This window comes from Nannobrachium achirus, assembly GCF_963921795.1.
Source record: "Nannobrachium achirus genome assembly, chromosome: 21".
Classification (NCBI taxonomy): Eukaryota; Metazoa; Chordata; class Actinopteri; order Myctophiformes; family Myctophidae; genus Nannobrachium; species Nannobrachium achirus.
Window position 1 is genome coordinate 24,983,527 of NC_137828.1, and position 25,258 is coordinate 25,008,784.

General features: G+C 41.7%; 1 protein-coding gene across 1 annotated transcript; it reads left to right on the forward strand.

Annotated features, from left to right (window-relative positions):
* LOC308307163 (inositol monophosphatase 1-like) lies at window positions 1-25,258 on the forward strand. Its single transcript, XM_080752332.1, has 9 exons — window positions 1-140; window positions 2,719-2,816; window positions 3,867-4,000; window positions 7,691-7,795; window positions 11,136-11,181; window positions 14,641-14,749; window positions 15,782-15,890; window positions 18,003-18,154; window positions 24,382-25,258. The coding sequence occupies exons 2-9, from the start codon at window positions 2,754-2,756 to the stop codon at window positions 24,507-24,509; spliced, it is 846 nt and encodes a 281-aa protein (XP_080608458.1). The 5' UTR covers window positions 1-140; window positions 2,719-2,753; the 3' UTR covers window positions 24,510-25,258.

Below are 25,258 nucleotides of genomic sequence, written 5' to 3' on the forward strand. Positions count from 1 at the left end.
TTCCCCGTCTAAAGTTTCCTGCCAGCTGTTTTAAAATCTACCCTCTCGCAGCGACACCTTTTTACTTTCACTCAGGGAGAGATCATCGCATCCAGAAGTCATCTCCACTCCTGACAGCCTTCCTGACAGTTCTTCCTAAGGTAAGAACTTATTTCTTTTCAGCAGTGCATGGATAAACACTGCACGACTACTTGGCAAGGTGTATGCTGCGATATAATCACAGTGGATAGTATTGTTTTGTGTGTTGAATAAGAAATGTGGCATAGATTTGGTGATAAGATCAGTAATTTGTCTCTTGTCGGGTGGAAACCTCACATGTCCAACACTGTTACTTTTAAGGATTAAAAAAATGACAAACGTAACAGATCTACAAGCGCTGTTTCTCCAGCTTGTAGATCTGCTACTTTTGATGCTTTTGTGTGACGCTGTAGTGTGATCAAACGGGATATTAATTTACAAAAAAGAAAAATTACAATATGGAGTTAAGAGGTTTCTACCCAACAGCAACATATTTTATCTTTCAAACTTAAATAGAGGAAACATATTTTTTTCCCCCAACAGTTTAAAAAGATGGAGCGAAAGTACATCAGTAGTTCAGCCAGCAAGCACAGATCGACAGATAAGATAGATACCTTTATTTTGCCGCGGGGGAAATTCATGAAAACCACGGCATCGCCAAGTGATGTTGTGTCCAGGGTTCACCTGGGGTGGGGTCCATGTCCTCAGCTCACACTTTCAGCAGAACGGAGCAAAAGCATAAGACGAGTACAAGTTGAAGAAGACTTTGTTCAAACCTCCTGGCAAGAGGTCATGGTTGCACTCAGGCATATAATAATACAAACACAATAAACAGAACATGCTGAGAGCAAGATAGGAGAGGAAATGGACACATTAAGAAACCGTTTGTAAAGTAAATAAAAAAAGATGACCATGGCAGCAGGGGTGTGAGATGAAAAGTCTATTACGGTTGAGTATGTAAAGAAAATATGCTTTCCACACTGGAACGTGATGTCCTTGAGTCATAGAACAATTATCCTAATGGCAAAGAAGCGTCATCATCATAACAATGAACCGTGCAGCATTCTGAGGGAGCGTGCAGTTGATATGCATACAAACAAACCTATTACATGCATGCTATTAAAACATATTTTTTTTTAGCAAATCTGTATATTATATTATGCCAATTTATTTGTTTAAAGTCCTGAATGTGCAGCACCCCACTCTAAAGAAAAGCACCTGATACAAGATACAACTGACTGTACTGTAGTATATCTAAAATTGTTATTTGACTCCTGAGGAAGTCATTGGATTACATTTTCCACATGGGTTTGCATACAGTTTGAAGGCCAACTTGTAGAAACTTGCTTCAGACAAGTAATTCAACACACTAAATATCGTATTGTGTGCTTATTTTGTGATGTGTGTTAAAGTGATGTTATTTTGTCATTATTTTTATTTTTCGGCTTTCAACACATTTTAAATTGCACGTTCATTTTGTAAAGTCAAACTGAAAGCAGTCCCTATAACAAAGTCCACTGCAAAGCCAGATTTACCCTTAGTTGCATGCAGGGAAATGGATGATCTACACGCTTACAATGTGTCGCGGCGCGACACATTGTGAGCTTGTAGATCAGCTATTTGCCGGTGCTCGACACTGCACATGACGAGGCATAATCAAGCCCTTAAAGGACGACTTCACCTGTGACACAAGATACAACTTGACTGTAGACTAGAGTCTGTAGAAATGATAGTTTGATAGTTGCTTCTGATCGTGATGTCGGTGCATGCCGTTTTCACAGGAAAGACAGACAGACAGACAGACGGATGCCAGTAACCACCACAGTGTTGTGTAACCGCCCTTCTGTAGTAGGAGGTGTGCCAAGCAGGCATACAGGCCAGACAGGCATGTCACGCTCTGTCAGCCTCTGACTGTGAGACAGACCTCATTCATATCGTTGCTGTGTCTGGCCGAAAACCTCTTATCTCAATATTCTCCATAAACTTTAGTTTTTTTCATTAATTAACGCCCTACTGTACTTGATCACACTACAGTGTCACACAAAAGCATCGGTTTTGGAAATATGTGGTTTCCACCTGATGATATAATGTGGCACACCACGACACTAGTATATTTTGGATTGTTGCAGACAAATAATCGAGTTTTGTTTGCATGAAAGAAAATAAAAAATAAATAATGATACATCCAAACCTGATTTAATTCCAGTTGCTTTCAATGGCTTTCAAAACACATCAACACAGAGGAAGGAATTAGTGTCGGGTGGAAACCTCACGTCCAAAACTGTCACTTTTCAGGATTCAAATTCAAAAGTAGCAGATCTACAAGCACACTTCTTTTGATGCTTTTGTGTGATGCTGTAGTATGTAGTATGATCAAATTGGGGCAATGATTTACGAAAAAAAAACACAAAGCTAGAATATGGAGATAGAATATGGAGATATAGAGGTTTCCACCCGACAGCAAGGATATACTTACTGTATATTACTCGATAATTACATTTAAGGAAAAGGAATGCAAATGAAACTGCGGTAATAGTCACTATAAGGAGGTTCTCAGAGTATAGTTTAGTTGTCAACCTTTTCTTTTCAGCTGCAGCGATACTCTGTCAGTTCAAGTCCGCCGGTGCGGTGACTAATGAACGACAATGAACGATTTCAGGGTGTCGCCGCTGAAGTCTGAACGACTCTCATTTTTCACAGGTTCACGTCAAGAAGAAACTCGGAAAAAAACCAAGATGGCTGACCAATGGCAGGAGTCGTTCGACCACGCAGTGGCTGTGGCCAGGAAAGCCGGGGAGGTATAAGATCAATCTGAGAGCCCGTCGTCCACAATGGACCTGTCACGCCATATCCCACCGGCCCTGACATTTATCACGCATTAAGAGTGACTGTCAAAAGCCCAAAGTTGCACTTCAGACTCCGCTCGAGGGCCTGTCACGACGGCCCGGACATGATTTATTGTTTGTAATCTCAAACGGGTGACTATTAAAAAAAATGGGATGTTCCCCCCGGGGCTATTAGACTTAGAGGATGGGTATAGCCTGTGACTGTGAATACATTTGCTCATGTAAATGTGCTCATGTAAAGTCTGTTCTGAGGCATATAACTTCTGCTTTGTCCTGTGGCTTTTTTACTTAATAAGTCGGTCAAGTGCGATTACTGCTGTGCACTGTAATTGCGCTTGACTGTAATTGCACTTTGGGGTCCCCAGATGATTAACTTTAAGATACAACAAACCAGACACACTGTACAGCAGGGGTCTTCAACGTTTTCAGGCCAAGGACCCCTTAGTTGAGATAGAGATGAAGCTGGGACCCCCACTACCTGTTCATAGATTCCATATAGTTTCATCGTTTGACAGCCCGATCGTCAGTGTATGTTGGATTCGTTTTAATGTGCGTTTTCAGATATTTAACTGCTTGAACCGTCAATACTTAGTAATCTTGACCTTTTCACTCTTCTTAATGGCCGATATACAAGCTCACAAGGTGAGGCGTTGTGAGCTTGAAGATCTGCTATTTTTGGCTAAATATGGACGCTAGGGTTGAAGTGGTTAATGTAAAAAAGGAGAAAAAAAAATATATATATATATAATATTTATATAGATTCGGAGGACCCCCTGTAGTAACTCTGAGGACTAATTATAATATTACATATATTACACAAGATAGAGCTTTGTGAGGCGTTGTGAGCTTGTATATTGTCTATTTTCACGTCAAACTAAATGGAAACGCCTCAGCACCTACAATTTCAAGTCACGGTGGGGGGTTCCCAGTTCAAATATGATTATTTGGCACTGAAACGTTTGGGAAACCTCGATGTACTGGTAACGTTGTGTGTTGTAACAGGTGATCAGGGACGCCCTGCAGAACAACGTGAAGATCATGACCAAGAGCTCCTCCGTGGACCTCGTCACTCAGACCGACCAGATGGTGGAGAAGATCATCATCTCCTCCGTCAAGGAGAAGTTCCCCACACACAGGTTAGACGCACTGTCTAAGACACAGACGCACTGTCTAAGACACAGACGCACTGTCTAAGACACAGACACACTGTCTACGCACTGTCTAAGACACAGACACACTGTCCAAGACACAGCCACACTGTCTAAGACACAGACGCACTGTCTAAGACACAGACGCACTGTCTAAGACACAGACGCACTGTCCAAGACACAGCCACACTGTCTAAGACACAGACGCACTGTCTAAGACACAGACGCACTGTCTAAGACACAGACGCACTGTCTAAGACACAGACCAGACGCACTGTCTAAGACACAGACGCACTGTCTAAGACACAGACGCACTGTCTAAGACACAGACGTACTGTCTAAGACACAGACGCACTGTCTAAGACACAGACCAGACGAACTGTCTAAGACACAGCCGCACTGTCTAAGACACAGACGCACTGTCCAAGACACACTGTCTAAGACACAGACACACTGTCTACGCACTGTCTAAGACACAGCCGCACTGTCCAAGACACACTGTCTAAGACACAGACGCACTGTCTACGCACTGTCTAAGACACAGCCGCACTGTCCAAGACACAGCCACACTGTCTAAGACACAGACGCACTGTCCAAGACACACTGTCTAAGACACAGACACACTGTCTAAGACACAGACGCACTGTCCAAGACACACTGTCTAAGACACAGACGCACTGTCTAAGACACAGACGCACTGTCTAAGACACAGACGCACTGTCTAAGACACAGACACACTGTCTAAGACACAGACGCACTGTCTAAGACACAGACGCACTGTCTAAGACACAGACGCACTGTCCAAGACACACTGTCTAAGACACAGACACACTGTCTAAGACACAGACGCACTGTCTAAGACACAGACACACTGTCTAAGACAGGAGTTCTCAACCTTTTCAGGCCGCGACCCCCAAAATAATCATATTTTAACTGAGGACCCCCCCCCCCCCCCCCCCCACCCTGACGAGCACTAAGAGTTGAGGCATTAGTATAACACAATTCTATTGTGAAAATAGCCGATCTACATGCTCAAAACGCCTCGCAAACACGAGGCGTTGTGAGCATGTAGATCGGCTATTTTTCACAATTTCTGCCTCTAATATTAATTTTGACAATTTGGCCAATATTTCATTTGTCATTTTAGAGGTATTCAAAAATCCTTAAATTGTCACTTTAGAAATGTGCATATACCTCTATATACACTTAAACTATATGTTGGTTTGTTTACTTTAGAGTGAGAAAAGTCAATCGTCTGGGAACCCCCCAAAATCATTTGGGGACCCCCCTGGGGGTCCCGAACCCACATGTTGAGAACCACTGGTCTAAGACACAGATACACTACGCACGCACGCACGCATGCACGCACACACACACACACACGTGCGCACACACACACACACACACACACACACACACACAAGTTTGTATTACTATTCTTTTTTTAGGACATTAACATTTTAAGACAGCCCTTTTATGAATGACATTACATGGTTTTCTTGTGGGGACCAGGAAAATGGTCCTTCACAACCACTATTTCTCATATTCCACTGTGGATCGATTTCTCAGAGCGGCTTCACACGAAACACATCGCACATTTGGTCCTCACAAGTATACTAATACACACACACACACACACACATACACACACACACACACACACACACACACAGGGCTGTCACAATTATTACATAATCGTCTAATCGCAATTATTTGACATAATCGCAAGTATTTTGTGATAATCGTCATAATCGTTTACATGTTGAAAAATGTTTATATATGTCCAAACATTTAAACAATAGTGGAAATAGCAGATCTACAAGCTCGCATCGCGACGCGTTGTGAGCTTGTAGATCGGCTATTTCCACTATCAATGTTCTTTTTAAAGTGTAAAGTTGTCAAATATGTCCTTAATTTCTTTGTATTTTTAGGTTATGTGTCATATCTATGTGCAACTTCAAAGCCTACAAGCCAAACAGAAATGTAATTGTCAACGACAAAAACACAATTAAATCGTTAATCATTAATTAATTAATTATTTGGATGACAATTAATCGCCATGTAAAATGTCATAATCGTGACAGCCCTACACACACACACACACACACACACACACACACACACACACACAAACACACAAACACACAATCACATGCATTAACGCGGGGGTCAGCAACCCGCGGCTCTAGAGCCGCATGCGGCTCTTTAGCGCCACCCTAGTGGTTCCCTGGAGCTTTTTCAAAAATGTATGAAAATGGAAAAAGATGGGGGGAAAAAAATATTTTTTGTTTCAACGGTTCAACGATTTTTTTATCGTCACTGTCGGGCAGAAACCTGTTTCAAATTTTTTTGTTTTGTTTTTTTTGCAAAGTAGGCCTAAAGCCCTGCTGACGCACAAAGGTAGTGAAAACAGCAGATCTACAAGCACACAACGCCTCGCACCGCGAGGCGTTGTGTGCTTGTAGATCGGCTGTTTTCACTAGTTTAGTTCATTTTTGTAAATGATAAATACAAAACGAGTTTTGGACATACAAGGTTTCTACCCAACAACGACGATATATAAGGCTTTTATAATTTTTTGCGGCTCCAGACAGATTTGTTTTGGGTTTTTTTGGTCCAATATGGCTCTTTCAACATTTTGGGTTGCCGACCCCTGCATTAACGTATGCACGTGTTTCATGAAAAGACAAACAGCGTACTCCTACAGACAAAAGACACCAGTACACGAAGACCTTCACACTTTTTCCAATATACTGTATAATGAGAGACAATGACAACTCGGTTCAAAGACTCCAGATTTTCTGGTTGAGCAACAAAGCCAAGGTTGCCCCGTCGTCACCGTCGGATTGGAATTGCACAATTCATTTGTAAAGTCAAACTGAAAGTTGTTCCTATAGCAACTGTGAAAGATTTGCCCTCAGTTGCATGCCTGCGCCGCGCACCACGGATAGCCGATCTGCAAGCTCACAATGTGTCGCAGCACTGCACACAATGAGGTATAATCAAGCCCTTAATGTCTTGATCAAGTGGTCCTCACACATCTTCATGTCCAGGACCCCCAAATTGATGCGTACTGTATATTTATAATATAAACTAAGTATACTGTACCAGATATAGGTTTACCCATACTGTAGTTGGTTCTATTGCATGTATAACATACTGTAGCCTCCCTCCTTTTTTTTCTTTTACTGTATTGATGTGTTGTTGTGTAGGTAGGCTTAGGTTACCTGTTTATTTGTTATCTTGTTTTGTTCTGTGTCTGCCCTTCGGCCTGTTGCATTGCATTGCATAATACGGTAAAATATTCTGAAAGCGTCTATACTGTCAGGTGGATAAACAGCGAGAGTGAAATCTAAAGATCCAGTCATTCTTATACCGTCTCTCATTGGGCTCATTTCTAGCAGGTGAAATAATAGTGAAATCATGTTCATTTGTTCCTAGGGCTGTCACAACAGATCTTGAGATCTGCTACTGTATTTCCAGAAAGTTTTTCAAAATATAGGAACATTTTTCAACATGGAAACGATTATGACTATTACCCGAAAAATAATTGTGATTATCTCAAATAATTGCAATTAAGTGATTATGTAATAATTGTGACTAACTGTTCCTCATAGTAATGGGGGACCCCCCCTGGAAGCACTGTCTCTAATCAACGTCTCTCACGTTGTGTTCCAGCTTCATCGGTGAGGAGTCTGTAGCGGCCGGGCAGCCCTGTGTGTTTACTGACAACCCTACATGGATCGTAGACCCAGTGGACGGAACCACTAACTTTGTACATGGGTAAGATCTGTTTGGCTGTACCTTCCCATTTTGTACATTGATTGATTGATTGATTGATTGATTGATTGATTTAATACTTTATTAACAGTTTGCACAGTTCACCCAAACAATTAAATCATGAAGCCTTGAATTCATAGATATATATTTTTTCTTAGTTTTTTTGGTCGCATTCCTGAGCCAATAATTGGTTTAGGAATACAATAATAGATTTGTCTCCTATTGACCGATGACCCGGTCATCAAATTATTGTCTCAGGAATGCGACAAAAGCAGAACAATCTCCACTAATTCAAAGCTTCATGGGGTAACTGATAGAAAATAAGTCATATTTTGATTGAGCCCAGCCAGAGGGCTTGTTTCCATAATTCATCAAGACATATACAGACATATAATACCAGTAAGACTCCCTAATCGGGAGATAAGCGACTGTGAGGTCGCATACACAAACTCAATGGTATGCAATCATGAGGGAATTTGGGAAATGGGACAGATCCATGTTGATGACATGACTTTAGAGATACTGTGTACCGCTTTGCGTGATTTTAGGGCACAATCTGTAGGAGCAGTGTCCAAAAATGTGTTTTGCAAGAATCGGCCTCATGGTGGCGCTAGAAGTGGGCCATGTGAGAAATGAGGGGTGGAGGTTATGGTTTGGCAGCCAAGGAGTGTTTGTGCAAAGTTTGGCATGGATCGGGCCAACGCAACGGTGGTGGAGATATAAGTAGGGGAAAAGTGTGACGTGACTGACAGACTAACTGACAGACAGCCGGTGGAGCTTTTCATAGTAACTTAAATGGTAAATGGTGCATTTATATAGCGCTTTTATCCAAATCGCTTTACAGAGATTGTGCATTACATTCACCCATTCACGCACACATTCATACACCGGTGGCGGAGGAAACCATGCAAGGCACCAACCTACTCACCGGGAGCAACTAGGGGTTCAGAGTCTTGCCCAAGGACCCTTCGACATTAACTCAGGGGGAGCCCGGATTCGAACTGGGAACCCTTCGGGAACCCTTCGTGCTCTAATAACGGTTTCTCTACCCCTGAGCTATGCCGCCCCAACTTGCAACCTGACGGTCGCAACTATACAATAATTCATCAATACTAGGAGCAATAAAAGAATATTTACAGAAAAACAGTGGGGGGGTCATTTATTTTGGCAAGCTAGAAGAGTTGTCTAGGTCAGGGGTTCCCAAACTTTTTTGTCTCAGGGCACCCCATGAATAGTTTTTTAATCCGAGGCACCCCTACATTATAATTTTCACTCCCAGCACCTTATATTTGTAGCATAATTGTCGTTGTTGGGTGGAAACCATGTATGTCCAAAACTGTTCGTTTTGTATTTATCATCTATAAAATGTACTAAACTAGTGAAAACAGCAGATCTACAAGCACCCCGTTGTGTGCTTGTAGATCGGCTGTTTTCACTAGTTTTGTGCGACGGTCATGTATGATGAAGCAAGGCAAAAGACGTACACATTTGAAACTTGGAGATACAAGGTTTCTGCCCGACAGTGACAATATTTTAGTGATTATGTTGCGAGGAAAACGTTGAGATAATAGCCATTTTGGTTAGAACTGACTGAAAATAACTTTGTACTTCAAGTTTAAAATGATGCTAAATATTTTTTCAAGTGTCCAAATAAATTCCAAATATTATTAATTTATCTTGCGGCACCCCTGGACTGCCGTCGCGGCACCCCTGGTTGCCCCGTCACCCACTTTGAAAACCCCTGGTCTAGGTCCAGTTGTAAATTGTGCTCTTTTATGGCGGTTTTGAAGGGAGTCAAACTTTGTAATGGCTGGTGGTAGGGCATTCCACATTTCGGTGGCACAATATTGGATTGAATTAATCGCCATGTTTGTGCCGTATCTAGAGGGACTGAATGAGATCAGTGGAGCTCTCTCTGGTGTTGTGGCCGTGGGCGATTCTCACTCTTCTGAAGTAGTCAGACAGGTACATGAGCACTGGTCCCTTGAGACCCATTGCAATAAAGTCGCTGTACTCTGTCCTCTACCCTGAGCCATCCCACTCATCTCATTAGCTTCACATTAAACACATACTCACTAAAAGTACCAATACCACAATGTAGAAAAAACTCTGTTACAAGTAAAAGTTTGGTATTTAAAAAATGTACTTGGGTAAAGGTATTGGCATCGAAATATACTTAAAGACTGACGCAATATGTCCATACATGGGCATTCCCAGATATGGGCTTAATATTGATGACATCAGGGATCTCCTTATATGGGCATAAAAGGGACAAGGACGGAATTCATTTGTGTGACTCGCTTCGCGACAACCACACTGGTTATCATGAGACTGACACAATATGTCCATATATGGGCATTCCCAGATATAGGCTTAATATTATAATATTGATGACATCAGGGATCTTGGCCATATATGGAGCGTGATATGAGGCGTGACAGACGGACATGATCTCATACTAAATGCAACCTACTGTCGCAATTACTAGTAACTAAAGTCAAATAATTGGAGTTGAGTGAAAGTATAATATTTGCCTCTGAGATGAAGTGGAGTGGATATAAAACTATTGAAAATTGGAAGTATTCCAGTAAAGTAAAAATACCTCAAAATTGTACTGTACTTGAGTAAATGTACTTAGTTGCTTTACACCACTGGTAATATCTCTTTAGCTTTACATTATTTTTTTTACACAGGTAAGATCTCTTTGGTTTTACAGTACATTAACATTTAAGCAATATTACACGAGAGGGTGTGCATATAACACGGTTATCCGGCACGACAGCCTTACCAACTGTTGCCCTTAACACAGCGGGTGCCCAGAATTATTCAACTTTTAATTTGCTGGTGCCCATGGCAACCTGCCATTTTACCTACCTTTGAAGTACTGGCGAGAAAAGTAATCCGAGTAAATGTAATCGAAGCATGTCCTGTTTATTTCGCGAAAATCTTTTCTTTCAGTCAGGACCGTTTTTTATCAATTCTAAGCCACAGCGTTTGTGTTACGGCCGGTAGAAGAGGCCGCCGTTTTGAGAAAAAAATAAACTTCAAAATCAACTTCATTTCATTGTATTTCTGATTTCTTTACTTGATGAGAGACAGTGCATCTGTGCTCGTTATATGCACGGTTGGAGAGCCTGTTTTCCATTGAGAGCCCGACTACCTGTTGTATAATTTGCCATAGCGACTTGCAGTGAGATTTTGTTAAAAAAAAAAAGAAAAGAAAAAAAGAAAACCATTTCAAATGAAGCTCTGACCTTTCTGTCACTCGGACAGACTATTCTGCTTTGTACCGTTCTGTACCTGAAACGTTTGACAAAACCTTCCGTTGCTTTTGTGTTTACAGGTTCCCATTCGTGGCGGTGTCTATCGGCTTTGCCGTCAATAAAGAGGTATGTCAAACCGAGGAGTGGGGATTAAACGTTTGTAATGACAGAACCGGCGCACTTCACAGCACTGCAAATACATTGAGTGGGTAGTCATGATTATGAAGACTAAGGCCCATCGGAAGGCAGCATTCCCCTCTTTTTATCTGGCAGACAAGGTGCTCAATGTTGTCAGGGGTATATGTCCATACCAGGGCATTCACATATTTGAATATTCGCTTATTTTTTTTATTGTTTTCTCTTTAAAAAAATATATAGTTTATAAAGCTTGGCTAGATAGGAAGTCATAAGTATGAGTTGTCAATGCCCTTGGTGGATGAATTTGTTAATGCTCTATACCAGGGCTTCTCAAACCTTTTTAGGCTGTGACCCCCAAAATAAACTGGTGAAAATAGCAGATCTACATGCTCACAATGCCTCGCAACGCGAGGCGTTGTGAGCATGTAGATCGGCTATTTTCACAATTTTCGCCTCTTGCTTACTTAATATTTGACAGTTTGGCCAGTCCTGTCGAATATTCGACTAATCGAATACTTTGAGGTCGAATAATTCGAATACTAAAAATCACTATTCGTGAATGCCCTTGTCCATACACTAACAAATATGTCCGTGGCAAAGACTTGCTCTTGTCTCTGGCAAATCTTAGATTTTCTTTTTTTGTACACCATAATAATGTTCTTATTTTGATCACAACACACAATTACCGAATGCCAAGTCTGCAGGTTTTCTTTAGAATATGTATGACACTTATTTATGACACTATGGCAGTGAACTGGCGGCCCGTGGGCCAAATGCGGCCCCAGCAGAACTTTCTTGTAGCCTAGCCCCTGGAGAACATTCCATATTCCAATGTAAAAATATTTTTTTATTGGGTGGTTGGATGTACAGGATGACCATTTTGAATGTTCAGCAATTTCTTTTTTCATCATGGAGCTAGGCAGCTTGGCAACATACAAGAGCTCGAGTGCAGTTCATCCATCCATTTAAAACCATTTCTGGGTTTGGTTGTCCATTTGCCTCAAAGAAATAATTCACCTGTATTGTGTCCATCTTCTCCATCATCATTAACTTCAAACACATCTTGCGCTCTTATCAGTCGGGTACTCAAAATAAAAGCAAAAGCCTTCTATTCATACGAACATGATAACACTTCACCTTGCCAGCCTGCCTCAAATACTCTTCCCGCAAAGACACTTCCATGCCAATTACCCATGCAGAACATACTGAAATACTGTATCTACAAATTTTCTTGATATCAAAAGCTAAGCCTTTGCTCTATAAAGGACTGGCACAGAAAACATCAAATGCATTAATGCAGCATGAAGCAGGGCAGGGCCTATAAGTTACCATAGCCTAATGGACATACATGTCCATTGTTGTGTCTGAAGCCTCTATCGGAGTCCAGGGTGTAGAGCTATTCACTTCACCGCGTTGTAGTTTCCTAGCTATCAACTAGGCTTTGTTATGTATTTTTAGGTGATGGCTAGAAAACTACACCACGGTGAAGTGAATAGCTCTTCACCCTGGACTCTGATAGAGGCTTTATCGGACACAGCGAACAACAAACCGTGAACTGGTTAACCATGAAGATTTTTGTTCATTTCTGTTGTCACAGTCTTGTGGCCCCCGACTTCAATTGACTTTACAATTGTGGCCCACTGCCTAAACTATTTGAATACCCCTGCACTGTGGCACTGAGTCAGACTAACTAGTACTAGTGGTTCTCAATTGTTGTATGTGTAATGACCACCATATAATAACTCTGATGTTGTACAAATGGAACCAGATTTGGTTCCATTTGAACACTCAGAGTTACAGACCTGTTAGTTATAGTCATTGAGGGCTAGCTCTTTGTGTTTGTAATATTATTGTCTACTCATTCTGTGTGTCCATGGCAAAAATGTCCACCACAAGCCAGCATAGCGATGACCCCTGTGTTGTAGACCAGTGGTTCTCAACCTGTGGTTCGGGACCCCCAGGGGGGTCTCCAAATTATTTTGGGGGGGGTCACCAGATGATTAACTTAACGTGCAACATTGTTTACTCTCTTAACAGTAAATAAACCAACATAAAGTTTAAGTGTGTAGAGGGTATCTGCACGTTTCTAAAGTGACAATTTAAGGACTTTTTAATGCCTTTAAAATGGCAAATTAAATATTGGCCAAATTGTCAAATATTAGAGGCAGAAATTGTGAAAATAGCCGATCTACATGCTCACAACGCCTCGCAACGCGAGGCGTTGTGAGCATGTAGATCTGCTATTTTCACAATAGAACCGTGTTATACAAAATGTGATGCCTCCCATCACTCTTAGTGCTCATCAGGGTGGGGGGGATCCCCATTAAAATATGATTTTTTGGGGGGTCGTAGCCTGAAAAGTTTGAGAACCACTGTTGCAGACAAGGTCAAATATCTGGGTCACATCATGTGATGATGACGTTCAGAGACCGAGTGCACAAGCCACCATGTCGTCATGTACATTTTACACGTGTACTATATTTTTAAAGCTTGTACTGTATGTACACCGCTATACTGCCCACACATGTGGTGCTGCTACAGCAAAGGTAAATAAAAGTTGCGGATGGCATATAATGATGCTCTCAGAATCCCGCTGGGGCCCCACGAGGTGGACAGGTGCCAGCCAATTGTTTGTGTGAACGGTGGTGTTCCCACTCTAGATGCTGTCCTCAGGAATCTGATGGATAGTTTTATGATGAGGTCGAATGACTCAAACATTATCATTATAATGACTTAAACCATGCCTAGAGCAGCAATAGGGTGTTTTTTTTTTGATGAAATGTCCCTTTTTTTATGTTTTTTTGTTGTTGTTGTTGTTTTCAATCTTTGTTGTGTTGTCCCCTGTATTGTCTTTCATACGGACCTATTAGAGTCTGAAATAACAATTGCAGCAGAGAATGTCAGAGGGGCAGGGTCTGAAATGTCTAAAAGGGCCTTTTGGTGAAAATATTGAAAATAGCAGACCTCCCAAGCTCACAACGTGTCGCGTTGCGACGTGCTGTGAGCTTGGAGGTCGGCTATTTTCAGTACTTGATACCACACTAAACTAAGCATAAAAAAGGCAATACTGGAGATGTGGTGTAACGGCATGGATTTCTACACAGTGAGGGCAATTCTTTCAACATAAGACGATGCATTCAAGTTCAGGAGAGTTTGGACAAGGTAATTCTCTTGAATGCTGCCTTCAGGTATGGCATGGAAAGAGGGCATTTGCATTTCTTTCACCATAGTGAAAACTGCATTCATGGTCTGGAGAGGGGAAAATAGCAGAGGGCAGGGGCTCAAGCCCCCTTTGATGTCTATGTGTGCACATGCCTGAACGATTGATTGATTTATTGATTGATTGATTGATTGATTGATTGATTGATTGATTGATTGATTGATTGATTGGGACGGTGGCTGAGCGGTGGGTCTGAAGGAGAACGCTGCTGTTTGTTGTGATTTCAGCTGGAGTTTGGCGTTGTGTACAGCTGCTTGGAAGACAAGATGTACACGGGGCGGAAGGGGAAAGGAGCCTTCTGTGATGGAGAGAGACTGCAGGTGTCTGACGTGACAGGTAAACAGTCAGAGTTACTGTGTGTGTGTGTGTGTGTGTGTGTGTGTGTGTGTGAGTGTGTGTGTGTGTGTGTGTGTGTGTGTGTGTGTGTGTGTACAAGTGTGTGACTGCAGTGCCGTGATTGTGTTCTGTAGTTCTGGATGTCTGAGCGTTCTATCTGTCATAACTAATAATGTATTGTCGGGCAGAAACCTCTTATCTCCATATTCTACATTCTTGTGTTCTTTTGTAAATTAACGCCCTGCTTCATCACGGGTGTCGCTCTCCATTCCGACATGTCGCCACTCCGAAATGTACTTCTTATTGTCGGAGTGGCGACACTTCCATAGGGGTTAAGTTTAGGGTAAGGGTTAGAGATAGGGTTAGTGTCGGAATGGAGACATGTCGGAAAGGAGACATGTCGGAGTGGCGGCGTGTAACCCTTGATCACGCTACAGCTAGGGCTGTCACGATTATGACATTTTACATGACGATTATGTGTCACTCAAATAATTGCGATTGTCGTTGACAATTACATTTCTGTTTGGCTTGTAGGCTTTGAAGTTGCACATGGTAGATATGACACATAACCTAAATATACAAAGAAATTACTGACATATTTGACAACTTTATGCTTAAAAAAGAACATTGATAGTGGAAATAGCCGATCTACAAGCTCACAGCGCGTCGCGATGCGACACGTTGTGAGCTTGTAGATCTGCTATTTCCACTATTTTTGTCATTTTTTTTTTAAATATATGAACATTTTTCAACATGGAAACGATTATGACGATTATGAAAAATAATCACGATTATTTCAAAAGAATCACGATTAGACGATTATGTAATAATTGTGACAGCCCTAGCTACAGCGTCGCACAAAAGCATCAAAAGTAGCAGACCCACTAAGCGCCGCGTTTCGAGCTTGCGGATCTGCTACTTTTGATGCTTTTGAATTTGAATCCTGAAAAGCAACAGTTTGGGACATACGAGGTTTACCTCCCGACAGAGACGACATGCAGGAATATGGAATCCATGTTGTTGATGTTGCAGAGATCAGGAAGTCCATGATCATCAGTGAGCTGGGATCCAACAGGGACAAGGAGACGGTCACCAAGATCTTCTCCACCATGCAGAAGATCCTCTGCATACCCGTGCACGGGTGAGTGGGCGGTCGCAGTGTGCATGCCGTGCGGGCATGCACACTGCGACCCACACAGTGCGACACACACACACACACACACACACACACACACACACACACACACACACACACACACACACACACCCTCATGCACGCAAGATCACGTTTTATGTTTTTAAAAGGATCCCTGGCTAATAAGCCAAATATACCATAATAACTCGAATGTAAAATTAAAAATACCTTAAATATTTGTTATTTTTTTAAATAGTTCCAACTTTTACTTAAAGGAGTAGCCTAGTTCACCCCCAAAATGACTTTTTTTCTATTGATTAGACATGCCATGGAGACTTGAGTTCAATAATATTTTTTTGTATTTGTCGCATTCCTAAGACAAAAATGTGATTATAGTAAATGTACCCCCATTTATTCCGGATGGGGAACCAAATGCATGGCCCTGGATGGGGAAACCGTCCGGGTAAGTTTTACTATAATCACATTTTTGTCTTAGGAATGCAACAAAAAACTACAAATATTATTGAACTCCATGGCGTGAGTAATCAATAGAAAATAGATTAAAAAAAAGTCATGTAATATGAACATCAAAACTATATTTAGTATTATGTTTTATTGGCACATGCATTCCATACATTCCATAGGGCTGGACCATACATGGACAAAATTACATCAAGTTGGCCCCCTTCACTAAAAGATGGAACTATTTCTAAAATAAATACAATATTTAAGGTGTTTTTAATGTATTGTGGTTAACAAAGAACATAGTTGCCCCCATAGGGGAATGTGTCCCACACAGCAGAGGGCAAACATCATAACAATAACAGACAAAATGGGAAAAGACAGTAAATGATGAAGTCGTCTAGGGGCCATTCAGTGGGCATACAGGAAGTGACAGAGGGAGTTGTCGGGGCCAAGTAGAGCAGCGCTCCTTTTTACAGTGGAACAACTTAATGTCATGTGGGATAAAGGAGAACTTCAATCTTTGTGATGCAGTGTGCAGGAGCCTGGGTCTGATGGGAGTAGCATCAATTCTCAGGGTAAAGGTGGGAGTATATATATAGGCCAGGCAATGACATTATTCACACTGTGGCCATTTTGCTCTCGCGAATGAATTATGTTGAATGAATTGTTTTATTTTAGTGTCATGCAGGGGTGTCGCACCAAATTCTGGTCCCTGGGTGGGTACAAGGATTCACTGCGTTATTTTGTGCTTTAACGGTTGAAAAATAGCAGATATACAAGCTCACAGCGCGGCTCAGAGTGCCGCGCTGCGAGCTTGTAGATCATTTTTTCCCTCAGGTCCCAGGTGTTCTCTTAAAGCACAACATACAATACATACATGCATACATTGGCCAAATTGTCAAATAATATATATTAAAAAGAAATAGCCGCTGCGAGGCGTTTCGATCTTGTAGATCGGCTATTTTCACAATAGTTAGCAGTGGATACATGGCCTACTTGTGCACGAGGAGCAAGTTGGCACCTCGACAGAGTGCAGTTCTAGTTAACCTCTTTTTTTTTGCTTTACATATTCAGCATTATTGAGAAATAAACCCATTCGGGGTGATTAGACCCCCTTGTCAGGGTCTAATCATTGTAATCAGTCACCCTGCCTGGGTTTATTTCTCCATAATGACCTGCTCCCCATTGATTATCCCTTGATTGAATCCATTCTGTGTCCCTGTGTGTGGTGTGACCTGTGGCGACCTCCAGCAGGGGTGTCACACCACATTCTGGGCCCTGGGTACAAGGATTCACTCACATTTTGTGCTTTAACTACTGAAAAACAGTAGATCTACAAGCTCACAGCGCGGCACCGAGTGCCGCGCTGCGAGCTCGTAGATCTGCTATTTTTTGAAGAATCGTGAAAATTTGTGCGGAGTCTCAATATTTCAAATCCTTTTATTTATTTATTTTTTTAAATGTCAGTGGTGCTCAAATGACCCCCAAAATGATATGTATTCGGTGCTGCGCTGTGAGCTTGTATAGGCTATCTGCTATTTTTCCAATAGTATAAAATAATGAAGGCCCCTCCACCTTGGGCCCTAGTAACTCAGTCCCGCCCCCGCCCGCCCCCCCCCCCCCCCCCCTTCTTGTGACGCCCCTTACCTCCAGGCTCCGTGGCTCGGGGACGGCGGCCACCAACATGTGCCTGGTGGCCTCGGGGGCCGTGGAGGCCTTCTTCGAGATCGGGATCCACTGCTGGGACATCGCCGCCGGCGCCGTGATCGTCACCGAGGCCGGGGGCGTCTTGATGGATGTGGACGGTGGGTGGAGTTAGAGGTTTTTTTTTAAAGATGCAGTGCCATGATTCTTTTCTCCTCTAAAACATGATGATCAGGTATTGTGATTATACTAGGAGGAAGATTCTTTCAAAAAAAAGTGTCCAGAAAGAGTTAAAATTGTGTTTTTATGTGGCCACACCCACCAGTTCATTAGGTATGCCTTAACCTCGCCTACCAGGCTTTCTGGGGGAAAGCCTGGTGTTCATTCACAACAGGCTTTGGTTTCCGCCTAAAGCGCGGAAACCACTAGGAGAAGCGCCGTCGCTTTGATTTGGTTCCCCCCGTTTGTTTCCCCAATCCCTATTAAAATGCTCGAGTAGCCTAGTGGTCTTTCCAGTCGCTACGAGTTGGACTAAAATGCATATGCCAAACTAATTTTTCAAAAGCAAAACTACTCTGCATCAAAGAGTTTATTAGGTAGGCCCTAAAAGTATGTCCTTGAGCGCAGGGGAATTATTTTGGGTTACAACTGTTTCCGGTGGATAGTTCTGGCCAAATTGTAGTCTTTGAGTACTACAACATGACATGTTGTGGTTTCCGCTCCAGACCAGTTACAAGCCCGAAAAGTGAAGTAATCCCAGACTAGATACTGTATGCCTGGTTGTCAGGTGGCTGGTGACCCAGCTGAAGTTAGCCACACCCACAGTGTTGGGTGAATGGTAAAAGGGGAGGGGATGAGTTTATGATGTCATTTAATCTGTGTTTTTTTGACTGGGCCTTTTTGAGGCCCAGTCTTTCAGCTTTCAGGAAGTAAACACAAATACACGGGGAAGACGAATCTGCACATTATAACTCCACCCGGTGGCCTATTAGTATAATGTTAACTTCATAGACACATACAAAACAGAAAAAGTACAAAACTATGGCACCATCTCTTAAAATCCTCAGATGATGAAGTCTGCATATTATATCAGTGGTTCTTAAACTTATTTTTAAAGTCAAGGACCCCCAAATTGATATGTATTTGGCCGTGGACCCTCAAAATGTCCGTGTCCGTCTGGACGTGTACACATTTTTACGGTCTATGGGTTTGTCGCTCTGACATCATGCTCTGATGTCACTGTGATGTCAGGGGAACTCTTAACAGTCTTTTTTGTTGATACACCTGACACTGTTGTTCCCCTGACACATCACTGTGACATCACAGGTGACATCACAGTGATGTCAGATACTCAGAGCAGGGATCTCCATATTTGGACATAAACAGGTGACATCACAGTGATATCAGATACTCAGAGCAGGGGTCTCCATATATGGGCATAAAGAGATTATGTTAGGGATCTCCATATATGGGCATAAAAGGGATTGTATCCCAGATGATGCCCTGTTAGGAGAACAACACTAACATAATCCATTATGGCCAAGACAGATGGCGCGACCTCGCCCCTTTAGGGCGAGGTCGCTTTTCGCCCCTTAGGCGTCTTACTGCTGTAGACTTCTTGTAAATTGAGTAATGCAGATGTTTAGCAATAATTTCACTCTTGAGAGCATTAAAGATCTATAAGGGTCCATTTGGTTACCAACTCTCCATCATTTAGCTGGGGACCAAACGGAACCCCCTCAAGGACCACTGGTGGTCCCCGGACCACTGTTATATACTGTACAATAAGCTTGTGTAATGGCTATTATGCAACAGCGGTTGTTGTAGCAGAGACCTTGTCATGGTCGGTGCTTACCACCATGTACAGTAGGCATGAGAGATGATGCAACCCTGTTGGGGAAGTGGCGACAAAAAGGAGAACTCCTAACATAATCACCTCTTCCTCCCAGGTCTGTTGTCTCGTTGTGTAGTGTAAACTGAACCCCATCTCACGGAACAGATATTACAGAAATGACTTTGGTTTCAGGCTGGAGGAAGTTATATGTAACAACAGTTCAAACCTTCTTACTTTATTTTATTGGATTCTGTTTGACGGAACGGCACATATTAATGAACACTGAATTGAATTGAATTGAATATTTAAAGTCAATAAGTAAACAGCGCTTGGTACAGAGACATCCATCAACTTAGCATAACAATAACACCAATGCAATTACAAATGCAATGTAAATACAGCGGAAGCAAGAATGATAATTTCCATTCATAGTCCCCACAGAAAACATTAAACTATAAAGCACAATTCTTGCAATACGAGAAAAACATTGACGAAGCAACGGTACTGCAGATAAATGAACACACATAATGTGTACATATGTATACACATACACACCCATTTTGTGTATGTATATGTCACAGTTAGTTTGAGACTCGGTTAGATTGAGAACAGGAGCGCTCGTTTTTGTGCACAATGTGGAGCAGGCGTGGAGTGCCTCCTTCGGGGAACTAGGAATAATTTGACTGAGGTTAGGATTAGGGTTAGGTTTAGGCATAGTTTTACTGAGGTTAGGTTTAGGGTTAGGTTTAGGGTTAGGGAGGTTGTCAGAGTTCGATCAGTACTGTTTACATTAAGGAATCATATTTAGTGGTTCCTTCCTGTAAATAGTTCTGAGGGAATGATTGCACTCGCCATAATTTAAAAATGTAGGAGAGGGCTAGTATATTCTATACATTTCTTAAGTTCCCTATGGTTATAGTCTGTTTGGACTATGTGTTTAGGATTTAAATAGGTTATGGGCTATAATTAGTCCTTTTTAGTTTTTCCAGGTTTAGGGTTAGGTGTTAGGGTTAGGGTTAGGTTTAGGCTAAGGTTTAGGGTTAGGTTTAGGGTTAGGGTTAGGGTTAGGTTTAGGTTAAGGTTAAGGTTAAGGTTTAGGGTTAGGGTTAGGTTTAGGTTTAGGTTTAGGCATAGTAGCATTCACCAGCGTGGGACTAATGCAGTCAAATGCTCTACCACTGGGACATGAGGTGAACAAAAACAAGCGCTCCTACCCCAATCTAACTGAGTTACCCAAACTAACTGTAACATATACACACGCACGCACGCACGCACGCACGCACACACACACACACACACACACACACACACACACACACACACACACACACACACACACACACACACACACACACACACACACACACACACACACACACACACACAAGCCTAAGATACAAACCTAATTAGAAATGCTCACAGCCAGGGGTGTTTCTTCTCCATATAAGCCGAGCTATAAAAGACACGAAGGTCGAACATTCTCTTATTTCGATGGCCAGCTTGTTCCAACGAGTGCTGCTCTGAATCGATAACACACTCTGTGCAAAAGGCCGTGCATCTGAAAGCACACCTCAGAATCCCCCCTGGCTGTGGCCCAGGGGCGTCAATTGGGTATGGCAGGGGTATGCATCTGCCATACCCTGGGTCCAGGGGGAAAATAAAAGTGCAAATAAAAAAATGCAAAATCTAATAAAATGGTCACTTTAACAAGGTATTATAATTATATTCTCCACACTTTTATTCTCCCCATTAACAAAATGGTAAATTCCCAGTTTCCCAGGTCAGCTGCACAGGTGCAATGCATTATTGTTAATTGTGGCAAGTTTACTAACATGCTAAGTTTTGCTGCACTTGAACAACCATTCGGGGCTGCCATATCCAGCCCAAGAAACCACAGAAACCTGTGTAAAAAACAGACAAAACTCGTTTTTTTCAGACATTGTGAAAATAGCCGATCTACATGCTCTCAACGCCTCGCAGCGCGAGGCGTTGTGAGCATGTAGATCTGCTATTTTCACAATAGAACCGTGTTATACAAAATATAATGCCTCTTTTCCATGAGGACTCCCATCTCTGCCATACCCTAGCTTTTGCTGAACTGACGCCACGGCTGTGGCCCTTGTACCAAAGCCCCTTTCGGGCTTTCTTTCTTTCATATATCCTCTCAGTGGAGGCAGGTTTTAGTCCATATATCGTTTTGTACACCGAACTGCACAAGCTTGTTTGAAGACTTTAGAATGGTCAAAGCTATAAAGAACCTATATTTACTCTGGATGTTGCAGTGCATGGCGGTACGAGTGTGGCTTTTATCAAAGACCTTCCTTACACAGTAGTCCGCAGTGGCGTCAGTTCAGAAAAAGCTAAGGTATGGCAACATGGCTGGTGTTCGCGCGCGTGCAAGACACCAGTCATGTTGCCATACCTTAGCAACAGGCATGATACATTCATTTATACATTCTATTTTTTCCCCGTTTCTATGGTATCTTGGGCTGGATATGGCAGCCTGGAACGGTTGTTCAAGTGCAGCTAAACTTACCAAACGTCCAAACCTGTCATGTTAGTAAATGTGACACAATTAACAATAATGAATTGCACCCGTAGCTGACCTGCGGAACCTGGGAATCTACCATTTTGTCAAGATGGGGAAAATATAATTATAATACCTTGTTAAAGTGACCATGTTGTTAAATTGACATTTGTAGTTATTTTACTGTAATTTAACAACATAATAACCAGCGTAGATAGACAACAAGATATTCATGGATTTATTATTTAAAAGTAACTTTTATCCGAATGAATCCATTGCAAGCATTTGTTTTGCATGAGAAAACATTCTTTGGGCTAAAAACGCCCCCCACAAAATTGTGAAAAGTGATGACTCATCGCTAATCCATATCTGGGGCTGTTTTTAGCCCAAGGAATGTTTTTCATGCCAAACAAATGCTTGCAATGGATTCTGACTAATTAAAAACCCCTAGTTTGACCCCTCACATGGGACTTAAAGCAGATTTGGGGGTATTTCTTTCCTTTATAGTATAGTGTATAGTAAGTGAATGGGCCCCACACTTTTACCCCATAAAAGAAATTGCTCAATGCTGACAGGCGGTCAGCAGGTGGATTCATGACTGTTTGTAGACAATATGTTAGGCCAATAAAAAAAACGATATACCACATTTCATACCCCACCTCAGCCCCCACAAAACTGTGAAAAGTAATGACTCATCACTAAACCATAGTTTTCTGGGGCTGTTTTTAGCCCAAGGAATGTTTTTCATGCAAAACAAATGCTTGCAATGGATTCAGAATCATTAAAAAACCCTATTTGAAACTACCCTAATTGGAAATCACATGCTACATTTTTGGGGGTATTTTTTCCTTTATAGTAGTGTATACCGTATAAGTGATGGGCCCCACACTTTTACCCCCTATAAAAGAAATTGTAAGCGGTCAGCAGGTGGATTCATGACTGTATGTATATAGACAATATTTTAGGCCAATAAAAAAATAATATATATATATATATATATATATATATATATATATATATATATATATATATATATATACCTAATGTTATACCCCAGGACTGGCCAAACTGTCAAATATCAAGTACCGGTAAGAAAGAGGCGAACATTGTGAAAATAGCCGATCTACATGCTCACAACGCGTTGCGAGGCGTTGTGAGCATGTAGATCTGCTATTTTCACAATATTTATCTGCGGAACCGAGTCACATTAAAAGTAATACCTACAATTCCAAGTGCTTGTCAGGGTGGGGGTCCCAAGTTCAGATATCTTTATTTTGGGGTTCACAGCCTAAAAAGGTTTGAGAACCCCTGGTATAGAGCATTAACAAATTCATCCACCAGGGGCATTTGCAACTCATTCTTATGACTTCCTATCTAGCCAAGCTTTATAAACTATATATTTTTTAAAGATAAAACAATAAAATAATATAAGCGAATATTCGACTTCGGTGAACAACGTCGTATAGTGACTTTGATATTCGAATATTCGAATATTTGGTGAATGCCCTATACCCCACCTCAGGGGCAGCTGGACTACAGTTGTTCTGTAAGGTTTCGAGTGACGCCCACACCTGTGAAGGCTCTCATACAGTGGTGTATGAGAGACGAGACCACAAGGGAAGGTTACTGCAATTTCACTGCCGCCATTTCCTTTTTATCCTTTATAGTGTTTTGTATTTATTAACAAGATATTATTTTGTACATTTTGTATGCTACTGTATGTTGATGAATTGAAAACATAGACCCACAAAAGTAGTGAAAACGCACAAAAGTAGTGAAAACAGCCGATCTACAAGCACACAACGCCTCGCGGTGCGAGGCGTTGTGTGCTCGTAGATCTGCTGTTTTCACTACTTTTGTGCGTCGGCCTTGTATGATGAAGCAGGGCTTTACTTTGCAAAAAAATGTACAAATTTGAAACTTGAGACAACGACGATATAGTATGACTCATTCACTTCATGTGAACCGATATACAGGTCACGTTGTAGCCCTGAAACCATTTTGTCGTGTTTTGATACGATGTATAGGTGGACCGTTTGACCTGATGTCTCGAAGGATGGTCTCCGCAAACAACAAAACCATCGCCGACCGCCTCGTCAAGGAGATCGACATCTTCCCGGCGGAGAGAGACGACGCTCCGAAGGAGAAGAAATGAGCGTAAACCTTGGTTTATGCTCTCTGCCACGGTGGAAACCTCATATGTCCCCAACTGTTACTTTTCAGGATTCACATTCAAAAGCATCAAAAGTTAGCAGATCTACAAGCTCGAAACGCGTTTGGAGCTTGTAGATTTGCTACTTTTGAGGCGTTTGCGTGACACTGTAGTATGATCAACCAGGGCGTTGATTTATGGAAGAGAAAAAGAACACAAAAAGTTTAGAATATGGAGATAGGTTTCTGCCCCGACAGTAACGTTAAAGCTGAATTAGGGCTGTCACGATTATGACATTTTACATGACGATGAATTTTCTCTCAAATAATTGCGATTAACGATTTAATTGTGTTTTTGTCGTTGACAATTACATTTCTGTTTGGCTTGTAGGCTTTGAAGTTGCACATGGCAGATTTGACACATAACCTTAAATATACAATGAAATTACTGACATATTTGACAACTTTATACTTAAAAAAGAACATTGATAGTGGAAATAGCCGGTCTACAAGCTCGTAGATGTAGCTTGTAGATCTGCTATTTCCACTATTTTTGACTTTCTTAAAAATATATGAACATTTTTCAACATGGAAACGATTATGACGATTATGAAAAATAATCACGATTATGTCAAATAATCACGATTAGACGATTATGTAATAATTGTGACAGCCCTAAGCTGAATGTGTCATGGTCTCATGCTTTTCTTGTGGTTTTGTTTTGGACCAAATAAAAACAAAATTTTACCATCA